At 48.5% G+C, this 12,231-nt stretch overlaps 1 protein-coding gene across 3 annotated transcripts in view; it reads right to left on the bottom strand.

Annotated features, from left to right (window-relative positions):
- SRCAP (Snf2 related CREBBP activator protein) overlaps positions 1-12,231 on the bottom strand; it is a 42,845-nt gene that overhangs the window by 8,522 nt on the left and 22,092 nt on the right. For 2 of the 3 annotated variants that reach the window (XM_012470009.3, XM_012470006.3), the window contains 9 exons: positions 11,200-11,369; positions 10,578-10,843; positions 10,080-10,367; positions 9,314-9,478; positions 8,854-9,039; positions 8,369-8,635; positions 6,534-8,014; positions 1,998-2,263; positions 1,659-1,861 (listed from right to left, as the gene is read on the bottom strand). In XM_012470009.3, coding sequence (XP_012325432.2) covers positions 1,659-1,861; positions 1,998-2,263; positions 6,534-8,014; positions 8,369-8,635; positions 8,854-9,039; positions 9,314-9,478; positions 10,080-10,367; positions 10,578-10,843; positions 11,200-11,369 — 3,292 coding nt within the window. The remainder of the gene's footprint in view (positions 1-1,658; positions 1,862-1,997; positions 2,264-6,533; positions 8,015-8,368; positions 8,636-8,853; positions 9,040-9,313; positions 9,479-10,079; positions 10,368-10,577; positions 10,844-11,199; positions 11,370-12,231) is intronic. The other variant, XM_012470007.3, reaches the window with a different exon arrangement.

Here is a 12,231-nt window from a genome sequence, read left to right as displayed (position 1 = left end):
GAAGTGGAAGTTGCAGTGAACCAAGACTGCACCACTGTACTCTAGCCTGGGCGACAGGGCAAGACTGTCTCAAAAAAAAAAGAAAAAAGAAAAAAAGAAATCTCGAAACATGTTACTATAGAAATGTCTGGGCCAGGCCCAGTGGTTCAAGCCTGTAATCCCATAACTTTGGGAGGACAAGGCGGGCGGATCACGAGGTCAAGAGATTGATACCAGCCTGGCCAACATGGTGAAACCCTGTCTCTACTAAAAATACAAAAATTAGCTGGGTGTGGTAGCATGCACCTATAGGCCCAGCTACTCGGGAGGCAGAGGCAGGAGCATTGCTTGAACCTGGGAGGCAGAGCGGAGACTGCAATAAGCTGAGATTGTACCACTGCACTCCAGCCTGGTGATAGAGTGAGACTCTGTCTCAGCAACAACAAAAAAATGTCTGTGCAGGGCTGTGGCAGAAACTAGTCACTTATCCAACAGTCATTCTTGGGTAACAGAACCTGATTAACACTGGACAGCTGACAGAGAGTCTTTGCTGCCAGGTGAAGCAGGCCCTGACCCAACCCCAGAAAACAAATCAAGATTGATCTAAATAAGTCAGATGTCTTCTTTGCTATTCCCCTTTGTCAGTGATTGTTCTAGGTAGGGCATATAGCTCAGTTTGAGCCAATGAGTTATGTAGCAAAGTCAGCTGGGAGGTCTTTTGCTCCCAGAAAACTTTGTCAGAGTGTTTTGCCTCACTCAACCCACTGTTTCTTCTTCTTCAGAAAACTGGTGTATACCCTGGGGTTATGGCAGCCATCCTAACATCATGAAGAAATGAAAGCATGAGAAAAGATAAAAAGATAGTAGCTACACAACACTATTCTCAGATTTGCTCATTAAGTAAACAATAAATGCTCTTGTAATTTAAGCGACTGTTATTTTGTTTTCTGTTATCGCCAAGTAATTCTAGCCAATGCAAAAAGGTCCTTGTTCCAAGACCAAAACTTACTATTTACTGTGCAGCCTTGTGCCACCAGACTTCTTTTCCCATACATCTAAATAAAAACTCTATACTGCACTGTCTTACTTGCTGTTGTATCCCAAATACTTAGCAAAATGTAACAGATGTCCACAAAATGATCACTGAATGAATGAGTTAGCAGCACATTTTCAATTTTCATGAAAGTCAAATTCATGGCCAGGCGAGGTGGCTCACGCCTGTGATCCCAGCACTTTGGGAAGCCGAGGCAGGAGGATGGCTTGAGGTCAGCAGTTTGAGACCAGCCTGGCTAACACGGTGAAACCACGTCTCGACTAAAAATACAAAAATTAGCTAGGCATGGTGGCACATGGTCTGTAATCCCAGCTACTCCAGAAGCTTAGGTGGGACAATCGCTTGAACATGGGAGGCTGCAGTGAGCGAGACTGCACCACTGCACTCCAGCCTGGGCCAGCCACAGAGTGAAGACTTTGTCTCATAAAAACAAAGTCAAATTCATGAATGTCAAGAATCTAACATAAGGCCTACATTTCTCCAACTTGCCCATAAGTATAACCTAAAAAACCATCCAAAGCTTTACAGAAATCTCTAGAGACCTTAAGTGCAGCATCACTCTGATATACCAGTCTTACCACTAAGAAAGAGAAGTCAACGGTCCTGTACTGGCCAACTAACTCACCGCAATCATACTGGATGAGTCTCAAGTCGGGGAACTGGGTGCGCATGTTACACACAATACGGTGCAGAGGACGAGCCCGGGGCCAGAGCTCAGAGGCCAATTGCTCATGGAAGGCTGCCTGACGTGGGGCCAGCCAAGGAGGTGGGTGGCAGGCATGCAGGGAAGGGGGAGGTGCCTCCACAGGAGGCATGACAAAGATGAACCTGTGAAAGAAGAAGGCAGGCAGTGTAAAAGACGGGACTGAAATGCCCCAGAAGTTAACACCTTCACCAGCCCTAAGCACTACATCCACTCTGAAGCCCCAAGACCCACTCCCCATTTGCACTTAGCCCTGCCAACCTCTCAATGATTTCTGACAGCTGGTCTAGTCGCTGCTGGGGAAATAGTACAGCCTGGTGGGCAGCCTCGGTGTAAGTCCAAAAGGTGGGGTGGCTGGGGCCAGGAGAACGAGGGCCGATGGGGCTGGCAACAGGTTGGGGCAGGGTACAGAAATCCAGGACTTCAGCCCCATACACGGGTGCCAGGGCCCCATGAGCCTCACTAAGTTGGAAAATCCGTTCCAGGCGTTCAGACCGCTGCCGCTTCCGCTTTTCCTCCAGGGAGTCCTGGGGATGACAGAAAAACAGAGAAAGCAATCAGTGCCCTCAGAATCCGCATCAAAGCCTGACAGTTCCCAGACAGAAATAAATATATAGAAACCATGAGATCCAAAAATACACTGTGCTTTTCGTAGTTTTCCAAGTTATCAATGAGAACTATTCCTTTTACAATGTTAAATAACTTCTCTGCAAGAGAAAACTGATCTTTCCTTGCATGCTATCAGAGCAGAACGACTGAATATTCAAAATTAAGATCTACAATTCCAACTGGTTTACAGAATGGACGATTTGTGGGCACTTCCTACACGACACTCAACTCCAGGACTAACTTATCTTCTTGTGATGATTCCATAATTATTAGAAGCCTTCTTCAAATCAGTGGCCAGGATAAACAGAGGCCAATCAAATCCAGAGCAGGTTTCCGCTAAGGGCCAGACTAGAATAGAGTGGAATGGGAACAGCTAACCAGACATCCGGGTCTCATCACTCTGAGAGAGAAAATGGGCAACCCAGCAGTGAAGAGACCTGGATCAATGACTCCAACCCAATCCTTTTCTATCTCTGTGCTTCCAGCTTCACAGTATATAAAACCACCTAACTCTTCTATCACTTATTTTGCCTGTAGTTACACATTTGTATGATTATCTGACTAACATCTGCCTACAAAATGGTAGGCCCCATATAACATGAATTGTGTCTTGCTCACTATAATCACCCAGTAATTAGCACAATTTAGCTCTCAATACATTTATCTGTTAACGAAATGAACAAAATGAGGGAGACTAGACCCCAGGAGATAATTGTGAAGAGTAGTGTCCCAAATCTCCCTTCCTAACTGCTACCAAGTTTCACCTCTTGGCTTGAAATGCTCTAGTGAGTGAAAAAAGGTAGATACCTAGGACAGAGAAAAACCAATAGACTCAAAGAGCTAGTTCCTTTTGAGGCTAGCTCTCAATAGTAGCAAAAGAGAAAATCTGGCCAGGCGCAGTGGCTCAAGTCTATAATCCCAGCACTTTGGGAGGCCTAGGCGGATTGCTTAAGCTCCCGTTCAAGACCAGTTTGGGCAAAATGGCAAAACCCCATCTCTACAAAATATACAAACAAGTGCCCGGTGCAGTGGCTAACGCCTGTAATCCTAGTACTTTAGGAGGTTGAGGCGGGTAGATCATGAGGTCAAGAGATCAAGACCATCCTGGACAACATGGTGAAACCCCGTCTCTACTAAAAAATACAAAAAAATTAACTGGGTGTGGTGGTGCACACCTGTAGTCCCAGCTACTCGGGAGGCTGAGGGAGAAGAATCACTTGAACCCCAAAGATGGAGGTTGCAGTGAGCTGAGATTGTGCCCCTGCAGTCCAGCCTGGCTACAGAGCAAGACTTAGTCTCAAAAAAAAAACAAAAACAAAAACAAAACAAAACAAAAAACAAGCAGCCTGGCAGGGTGGCATGCACCTGCAGTCCCACCTACTTGGAGGGCTGAGATGGGAAGATCATTTAAGCCCAGGAGCCGCAGTGAGCGGAGATAGTGCTACTGTACTCCAGCCTGGGTGACAAAGTGAGACACTGTCTCAAAAAAAAAAAAATTTGTAAACCATACATCTGAGAATGGATCTATAACCAGAATATATAAAGAACTCTTACAATTCAATAACGATAAAGACAACCCATTTTAAAAGGGCAGAAGAACTGAACAAGTATTTCTTCGAAGATACACAAATGGGCAACATGGTATTTCAACCACACGAAATAAAGCTCAACATTAGCCAACAGAAAAATTCAAATGAAAACCATAATGAAATACTACTACACACCCAGCAGGATGGCTATAATAAAAATAAGTGTTGACATGCCAGGCTTGGTGGCTCACACTTGTAATCCCAGCACTTTGGGAGGCTGAGGCAGACAGATCACTCGAGGTCAGGAGTTCGAGATCAGCATGGCAAAGATGGTAAAACCCCATCTCTACTAAAAATACAAAAAAATCTGGCCGAGCATGGTGGCTCATGTCTATAATCCCAGCACTCTGGGAGGCCAAGGCAAGTGGATCATCCGAGGTGAAACCCCATCTCTACTAAAAAGACAAAAAAATCTGGCTGGGCATGCTTATGCATGCCTGTAGTCTCAGCTACTCCAGAGGCTAACACAGGAGAATCATTTGAGCCTGGGAGACAGAGGTTGCAGTGAGCCAAGATGCAGTCACTGTCCTACAGCCTGGGCAACAGAGCAAGACTCTATGTCAAAAATAAAATAAAATACAAATACAAAAAAATTAGCTGGGCACAGTGGTGCAAACCCATAATCCCAGCTATGAGGGAGGCTGAGGTAGGGTCACTTGAACCTGGGAGACAGAGGTTGCAGTGAGCCAAGATCATGCCAATGCACTCCAGCCTGGGTGACAGAGAGAGACTCCTCAAAAAAAAAAAAAGTATTGGCTCAAATGTAGAGAAACTGGAATCCTCACAGACTGTTGGTGGTAATGTCAAATGCCACAGCCACTTTGGAAAAGTCTGGCAGTTCCTTAAACAGTTAAAACTTAGTTACAATATAACCCAGCAATTATTCTCCTCAGTTAACAGAAACTGAAAACACCTGTCCATACAAAAAACTTGTACATGAAATGTTCACAGCAGCATTGTTCACAATAGCCATACAGCAGAAGTTGTTTCCATCAACTCAAGGAAGGAAGGTCAGAGCCTCATATGGTATCCATACAGTATCATTCAACATAAAAATAAATGAAATACCGATATATGCTGTAACACAATAAACTTCAAAGAACATTATTCTAAGTGGAAAATGCCGGTCACAACAGACCATACCTTATACATTATGACTCCATAGGCAAAACTAGAGAAACAAGTACCACAGTAGTCATTCAGGACTAGGAGGGATGGAGGGGTTGGGGAATGCTGTTTAACAGGGGCAATGTTTCTTTTTGGGGCATGGAAGGATTCTAAGTTGACTGTGTAACTCTATAAATACATTAAAAAGCTACTGTACAGTTTACAGCCAGGCGTGGTGGCTCATACCTATAATCCCAGCATTTTGGGAGGTGAAGATGGGAGCTCACTTGAGGCCAGGAGTATGAAACCAGCCTGGTCAACACTGTGTGACCCTCATCTCTATTAAAAAAAAAAAAAAAGCTATTGTATAGTTTAAATGGGTAGATTGATTGCATGGTATATGAATTATAGCCCAAACTGTTTAAAAATAAGTGGCAAAAAACTATTCTCTACTTGCAGAGCAATCAAAATTCAACGTATCATCCAACATGGGGAGGGAAAAATTCAGCAGACTACAGGTTGGCACCCTTGGCTTTTCTCCCTCTACTCTCTACTTCCAACTGGTCAGGACCAACCTGGCAGTATCAAGTAAAGACCAAAGGTGGAGTCAATGGCACTGGTGGAGGGTGGGGGAGTAGGCATGAAGCAAAGAGTAAGCAGCAGCTCTGAAACAGTGAGGAAAAGCCAGAGGGCCTGGAGGAACCTACTGGACCTTCCTTCTTAGTTCTGGGTTAAGATGAACTGAGTTTAACTCAAACACACAGACGTGGGACTATATATAGAGTACAGGAAAAAAAGATACCAGAAATCATAAAAAGGACAAAGAAGAGTTCCTTTTACTGCCCATTTATTGCTATGCAAGTTAAAAAATGGGAAAAGATTGCAACAGGATCTTAATTTTAAAAAAATGGGAAAAGATGACTGTCAGGGTCAGAGGCTCATGATCTTTAGCGAATTATATTCTACAGTATCATCTACCTCCTTAGAAGTTCAAATACTTAATGGCAGTGATGGTTTTAGCAACTGAGAAGTCTTCCTGTCTCTGAGGATCGCCTCTTGTAGAGAAGAGGAGAAAGCAATGGAGTCAGCGTATCTGTGTTTCTGTGAATTGTGTAACCCCTAGAACATCATTCAGTAGGCTAGTTTCATCTGTAAAATGGAGCAGTTGCATTCCAACACTAACTCATAAAGCAAGCAAGAACTAAAGAGACCACTGGTAACAAAAAGGTCTTGTGATTAATACTTGCAAAAGCACATTTTGTTCTCAATGACCCCACTGAGAAATCCCATGGATTATTACTCCCACTTTACAGGTAAGGGTACACACCCAGGGAAAAGAACGGACTTGTCCAAATGTCACTCAAATACTTGGTCCATAAAGTTAAGCTTTGTAATTCATGAGGTTAAATGTGACATCATTTGTTCCATCCACCCTACCAACACACCTAAGAAACTCAACTTCCTGTTCTTTCTTCAAGGAAGTAAAACTTACCAGATAGAAAGGGGAACGAGGTGGTGGGGGGGGTTGGCGTCGAGGCCGGGGGCCACCAAACGAGGTAGCAGTGGAGGGAGGGCTGGGGGGACCAGAGCGTAATGTCAGTGTGTCAGGCTCATCCTTTGAAACAGGCAGCCGGGATACCATGGTGACAGGCAAGGGAGCGGCACCAGATGCCGAAACCACAAGGGAAGATGCCTGGGAAGCTGGGGACTGTGTAGAGGCTGGGGCCAGCGCCAAGGTCTGAGCTGCAGCCGGGCCCAGGGTAGGAATGGGGGCAGGGCTCAAGGTCAGTGTCTGCACTGAAGCTGGGGCCAGGAGTGAAGCAGATGACGATGCTGGAGCCAAAGTCAGCGTGTGAGCCGGGGCTGGGCCCATCGGAGAAGCTGGAGCCAGAGACAGCGTCTGAGTTGGACCCAGTGGTGGTCCTGGTGCCAAAGACAGTGTCTGGGCTGGAGTTGGTACCAGGGATGATGCTGGGGTCAATGACAACGTCTGAGTTGGAAAGGGTCCCTGGGAGTTCCCCGTTCCCACAGAGAGTGTCTGAGATGGAGACGAGCCTCCAAGAGTGGGTGCTAAAGCTGGGGCTAGGGCCACTGTCTGCGAAGAAGCCGGGCTCGGAAGAGGTGATGGAACTGGGGCTGGTAGCATAGTTTGAGTTGATGATGGAGCCAACACAGGGGTTGGAGCTGGTACCGGTGAAGCTGAGGCTAAAGGGTTTCCTGGAGTAGATGATGGAGCCATAACTGGAACTGGAGTCTGCGATGAAGCCAGGATAGGAGCAGGACCTGGCGATGGTGCCAGGACTGGAAGAGGAGCCAGAGGAGGAGCTGGAGAAGGAGCCAGAATTGCTGTCTGTGGAGCCGCCATAGGAGCCAGAGGGGTGGCTAGAGCCTGAGATGCAGAAGATGCTGGAGCCAGAAGGGAAGCCTGAGCTGGAGCTGGATTTGGTGCTGCCGGAAAAGGATTGGCCAGAGCTGAAGCTGGCACCAGGACTGGTGAGCATGCTGGGGCCACGGCTGAGTTCAACCCTGGAACATGTGAAGAGGTGGGAGCCAACAACAGAGAGTGACCAGGTGTCTGAGATGAAGACAGGGACGGAGCTGTGGCCAAACCTAGAGTCAAGGCTGATGCTGATGGGGAAGACCCAGCTGGTGCCAAGGAGGGAGGTCCAGGAGCTGCTGGGACAACAGGTGCCAGTGGTGGAGTCACATTGGTCAACAGAGCTGGACCCGAAGCCGAAACAGGCAAGGGGGCTGAGATGGGGATGGTGAGTGGAGCTGAGGCTGGGGCAGGATGCGTGGTGGGGATAGAGATGGGGAGTGAAGATGACACTGTAACTGAGACCGTAGAGGACACAGGACTAGCAAGGGGAGAAGAGTTGGGAATTGGCATTGGAGAAGAGGCTGGCCCAGGGAGTGAGGATGGCACATGGAGAGGAGAAGAGATGGTCAAGGGGGCAGCTCCGGGGGTTGAAGCTGTGGAGAGAGAAGATGAGTTAGCCCCAGAATTATTTTCCTGACCCTGTCTACTACCCTGTCCCACCTTTTCCTGACCCCCAAGCTTCCCATTTGACAGCAAGCATTCACTTCTACAACATGAAGTCAAACATCCGAGTAATCTGACAATTTTAGATTTTCTTCCCCTCTAAGATTCCAACAAATGCATCTTGAAATTAGGTCAGGGCTCAGGCAGCCCAGTTCTGGGGCCTACTGCAAAATCAAGGCAGTATGCTGATATGAAGAGACCTGTACTAACTAAGAAATCTTCAGGCTATGCCATCTCATCTCCATTCCAGGCAAATATTTCTGGCCTCAGCCACCTGGACTCACCACTGACTTCAGGTGAAGGACTGTGGACCAGCTTGAGAAGAGGCCTCACCAGAGTAGGTGTGGGCATGGGGCTTCGGGCAGTACCCAGACTAGGTGTGGGTAGCCGGCCAGGGGTTAATGTGGGGCGTGGAGTCAACACAGCTGGAAGCCCAGAGCTTGGAGGCCGGGGTGCTGGGGCCAACGGAGGAACAGGAGTCAGTCCATCCCGAGGGGCTTGTCTCACTACAATCTTCACCACGCCTGTATTATTCACCATGGTTGGTGGCACTGCAAGAGGAAGCTACACTGAGAGGAAGGCAGAAAAGAAACAAGAGACCCAAAGGATGGAAGAAGTCCAGGGGCAGGAGAAAGTGGCAGACAGATATCGGAGATATGTGCAAGGGAAAACAACACTGTGGGAAGGCTGGACAGACAGTAGCCCAGAGCATGCCTGGAAGGACCAAGGCCAATAAGGGCTAAGTAAGTAGGAAGGCCAGGAGCCTCACCCTGGTTAGCAGCAAGCGGAAGGCTGAGGCCAGTGGGGGCAGGGGTGGTGCTGGGGGTCGAAGAAGGCAGCACAGAGACAGGGGTAGGGCCAGGGGTCGGGGCCACGGCCTGGATGAGGGCCACATGGGCAGGCTGGCTGATGAGGTGGTGCTGCCCCCCTGCTGACACGAGATGCACCACATTCCCTGGGTTAAGGGAAGAGAGAAAGAGAGAGAGAAGCAGCTATCAGCCTGAGGAGGGCAGAGGCAAGGCAAGAAGAGAAGGAAAGAACAGAGACGGAATAAATTCTCTAGAATGACCCCTTCCCTATCTTTATGAAAGATTCCTCCGACCATGCCCTTTGGCCCCACCCACCAAAAGCTTGGGAAAGAAACATAAAGGCTGACATCTAAAAAAGTCACAAAAACAGAGACAGGGAAGAGGAGGAAAAAGGCAGGACAGGGGGTGGGTTTTACCTACTTTGCAGCGGGCGGGGCTGCCCCACAGCAAGCTGGCGCACCTGGGCACCAGTCAAAGTCAGCTTGTTGCCCTGGATTTGGAAGGTGAGAGGTTTGCTTCCCCCTGCATTAGCCACTGGACGTTGTGCCAGTGAGGCTAACTGCCCGATGCTGACCACTTCACCTGCTAAAAACAGAGAAGATCTTATTGCACACAAGGCTCATCCTGCTCAACACCACTTCACAGACCCCATAAAGCACACCTCTCCCTCAAGTGTCCAGTTCAAACAACCAAGCCTTTCCCACAATTTACCATGCCCCAACAAACTCAGCCTCCACCTACTCCTTCCAATCTCCTTTATGTCCTCTAACACAGCCTGCCACCAGACTGAGCTAATCACCACCCTCTGCTCTACACTGCCCTTTTATCCCAAAAATTTTTCTAGCCTTACCACTATTTATTCATCTATGTGTAATCTCCCTATGTCAATTCCTTAAGGGTTCTTAATTATGATTTAACGATGTCTGGCAATAATAACTAACATGTGTTAGCTGCTTAAATTTTTTTTGAGGCAGGGTCTTGCTCATGATTACAGTGGCACAGGCATGGCTCACTGCAGCCTCCAAACTCCTGTCTCAAGCAATCCTCCCACCTTGGCCTCCCAAAGAACTGAGATTATAGGCATGAGCCATCATGCCTGACCCAAGCTGCCTAAAATCTGATGCTCTTATGGTCCTGAGCTTTCCTCCCATCTCAAGTCCCTCATCACAGAGCCCTGGGAACTTACAGGGCAGGCGAGCCTGCATATCAGGAGATAGAATGAGGCGCTGTGGTGCAGGAGTCGGAGCTGGTACTGCTGTGGTGGTAGCAGTTGCCGTAGTGGTAGAGGTGGTGGTGGCAGCAGCAGGAGGGAAGTTGTAGCCTGGTGGCACTGTCAGGGGCTTCAACAGGCTAGAGGAGCCTGGAGGTGGGGCTGGGCTCAGGCGAACTGGGGCAGGTGGTGTTGGCTTTAGGGATAAGGTTGGCGTGGGAGGCCGTGAGGTCCCACTCAGGACCCCCAGTGGGGATGGCAACACTGTAGACACAAAGCAAATACCTGTCAGATATACCCTGACTAAAGCCTTAGCCTGGTCCCAGAAGCCTCCATAGTCCCTTCCAACCCATCAAATACTAGACCCCTGTCCCCAACCCAGCTCCTCAAACCCTTTAATTTCACTACTTCTTCCCCAGTCTGAACAACCTTTCTGAAGCACCATGCGTCATCCTTAGCTCCCTTTCAACTCACCCTGAGGGAGAGAACCACTGTTGGGCTGCAGTGGAGGCAAGAGGACAGGGCCAGGAGGCCGAGATGCAGGAATAAGCGGGGGCCCAGTAGGTGAGGCTGAAACCATCAGCGGTGCTGGCAGCACTGGGGGGGTTGGGCCAGGGGTGGGCTGGGCTGAGAGCTCAGGACCTGGAGGGGGTCGAACTGGGACAGGGCCCAGGGGCGTCCGTGGGTTGTTCACCACCACCACTGTCCGGCCTTCTTGCTTAGGCACTGGTTGTAGCATCCTAAGAGGAAAAATTAAGGGAGTGGGTAGGTAGAGAAGGAGAATAAGGGATAGCAAAATCAAATAAGGAAGAAAATGAAGCCGAGAAACATTATAAAAGCAAAGGAAAGGAAAGAGACCCAAAGGAAAAAGAGGGATAGGAATTTGAGATAAGAAAGCACCCAACAAAGAGAAAGGGAGAAAAAGTGACAAACACAAAAGACCATCCCAGTACCCTTGTCCAGTTATTCTCTCCCTGATTCCCTCCACATGTCTGCACCCATTCCAGCCATGCATCCAACTCTTTTCTTCCCACCCCAGATCCCCTCCAGCCAGCTTTATTCTAGGAACTACCCCCTCATTCCTTAGTCCTTATACCTGTTGACCTTCATCTTGACTGGCTTGGGCCGGGGTGGGGGGTCAGGAGCAGTAGCCACCTCTAGCAGTACCCGACGAGAGAGGCGGTGCCGGGGCAGAAATGTGTCTGCCTCGTATCGAGAGACACGACCTTCCAGGCCAATAAGGTCAAATCGACCCATGTCTATCCGCTGCCACAAGAAAGAACACAAAACACAGTCATAAAAAAGAACAAAATCACATCCTTGGCAACATCAATGCAGCTGGAGGCCATTATCCTTAAGTGAATTAACACAGACACAGAAAACCTAATACCACATGTTCTCACTCATAAGTGGGAGCTTAACATTGGGTACACATGGACATAAAGACGAGAACAATACACACCAGAAACTACCATGGGGAGGATGGTGGGAAAGGGCTGAAAAACTACCTATTGGGTGCCATGCTCACAACCTGGGTGACAGGATCAATTGTACCCCAAACCGCAGCATCATGCAATATACCCCACGTAAGAAAACCTGTACATGTACACCCTTACTCTAAAATAAAAGGCTGGACGTGGTGGCTTAAACCTGTAATCCCAGCACTTTGGGAGGCCATAGCTGGGGGACTGCTTGACCCCAGGAATTCAAAACCAGCCTAGGCAACATGGTGAGACCACCGTCTCTACAGAAAATACAAAAATTAGCCGGGCATGGTAGTGTGCACCTGTAGTCCCAGCTACTCAGGAGGTTGAGTGAGGCAGGAGGATTTCTTGAGCCCAGGAGGTTGAGGCTGTAGTGAGCTATGATCATGCCACTGCACCCCAGCCAGCACCACAGAACAAGACCCTGTCTCAAAAAAAAAGTAGGCTGGGCACGGTGGCTCACGCCTGTAATCCCAGCACTTTGGGAGGCCAAGACGGGTGGATCACGAGGTCAAGAGATTGAGACCATCCTGGTCAACATGGTGAAACCCCGTCTCTACTAAAAATATAAAAAATTAGCTGGGCATGGTGGTGCGTGCCTGTAATCCCAGCTACTCAGGAGGCTGAGGCAGGAGAATTGCCTG

Source organism: Aotus nancymaae, unplaced genomic scaffold, assembly GCF_030222135.1.
Source record: "Aotus nancymaae isolate 86718 unplaced genomic scaffold, 86718_ANA_hifiasm-v0.15.2.pri h1tg000049l, whole genome shotgun sequence".
NCBI lineage: Eukaryota > Metazoa > Chordata > Mammalia > Primates > Aotidae > Aotus > Aotus nancymaae.
The sequence above is the reverse complement of the archived record's forward strand: the minus strand, read 5'-3'. Positions and strand labels throughout refer to the sequence as shown.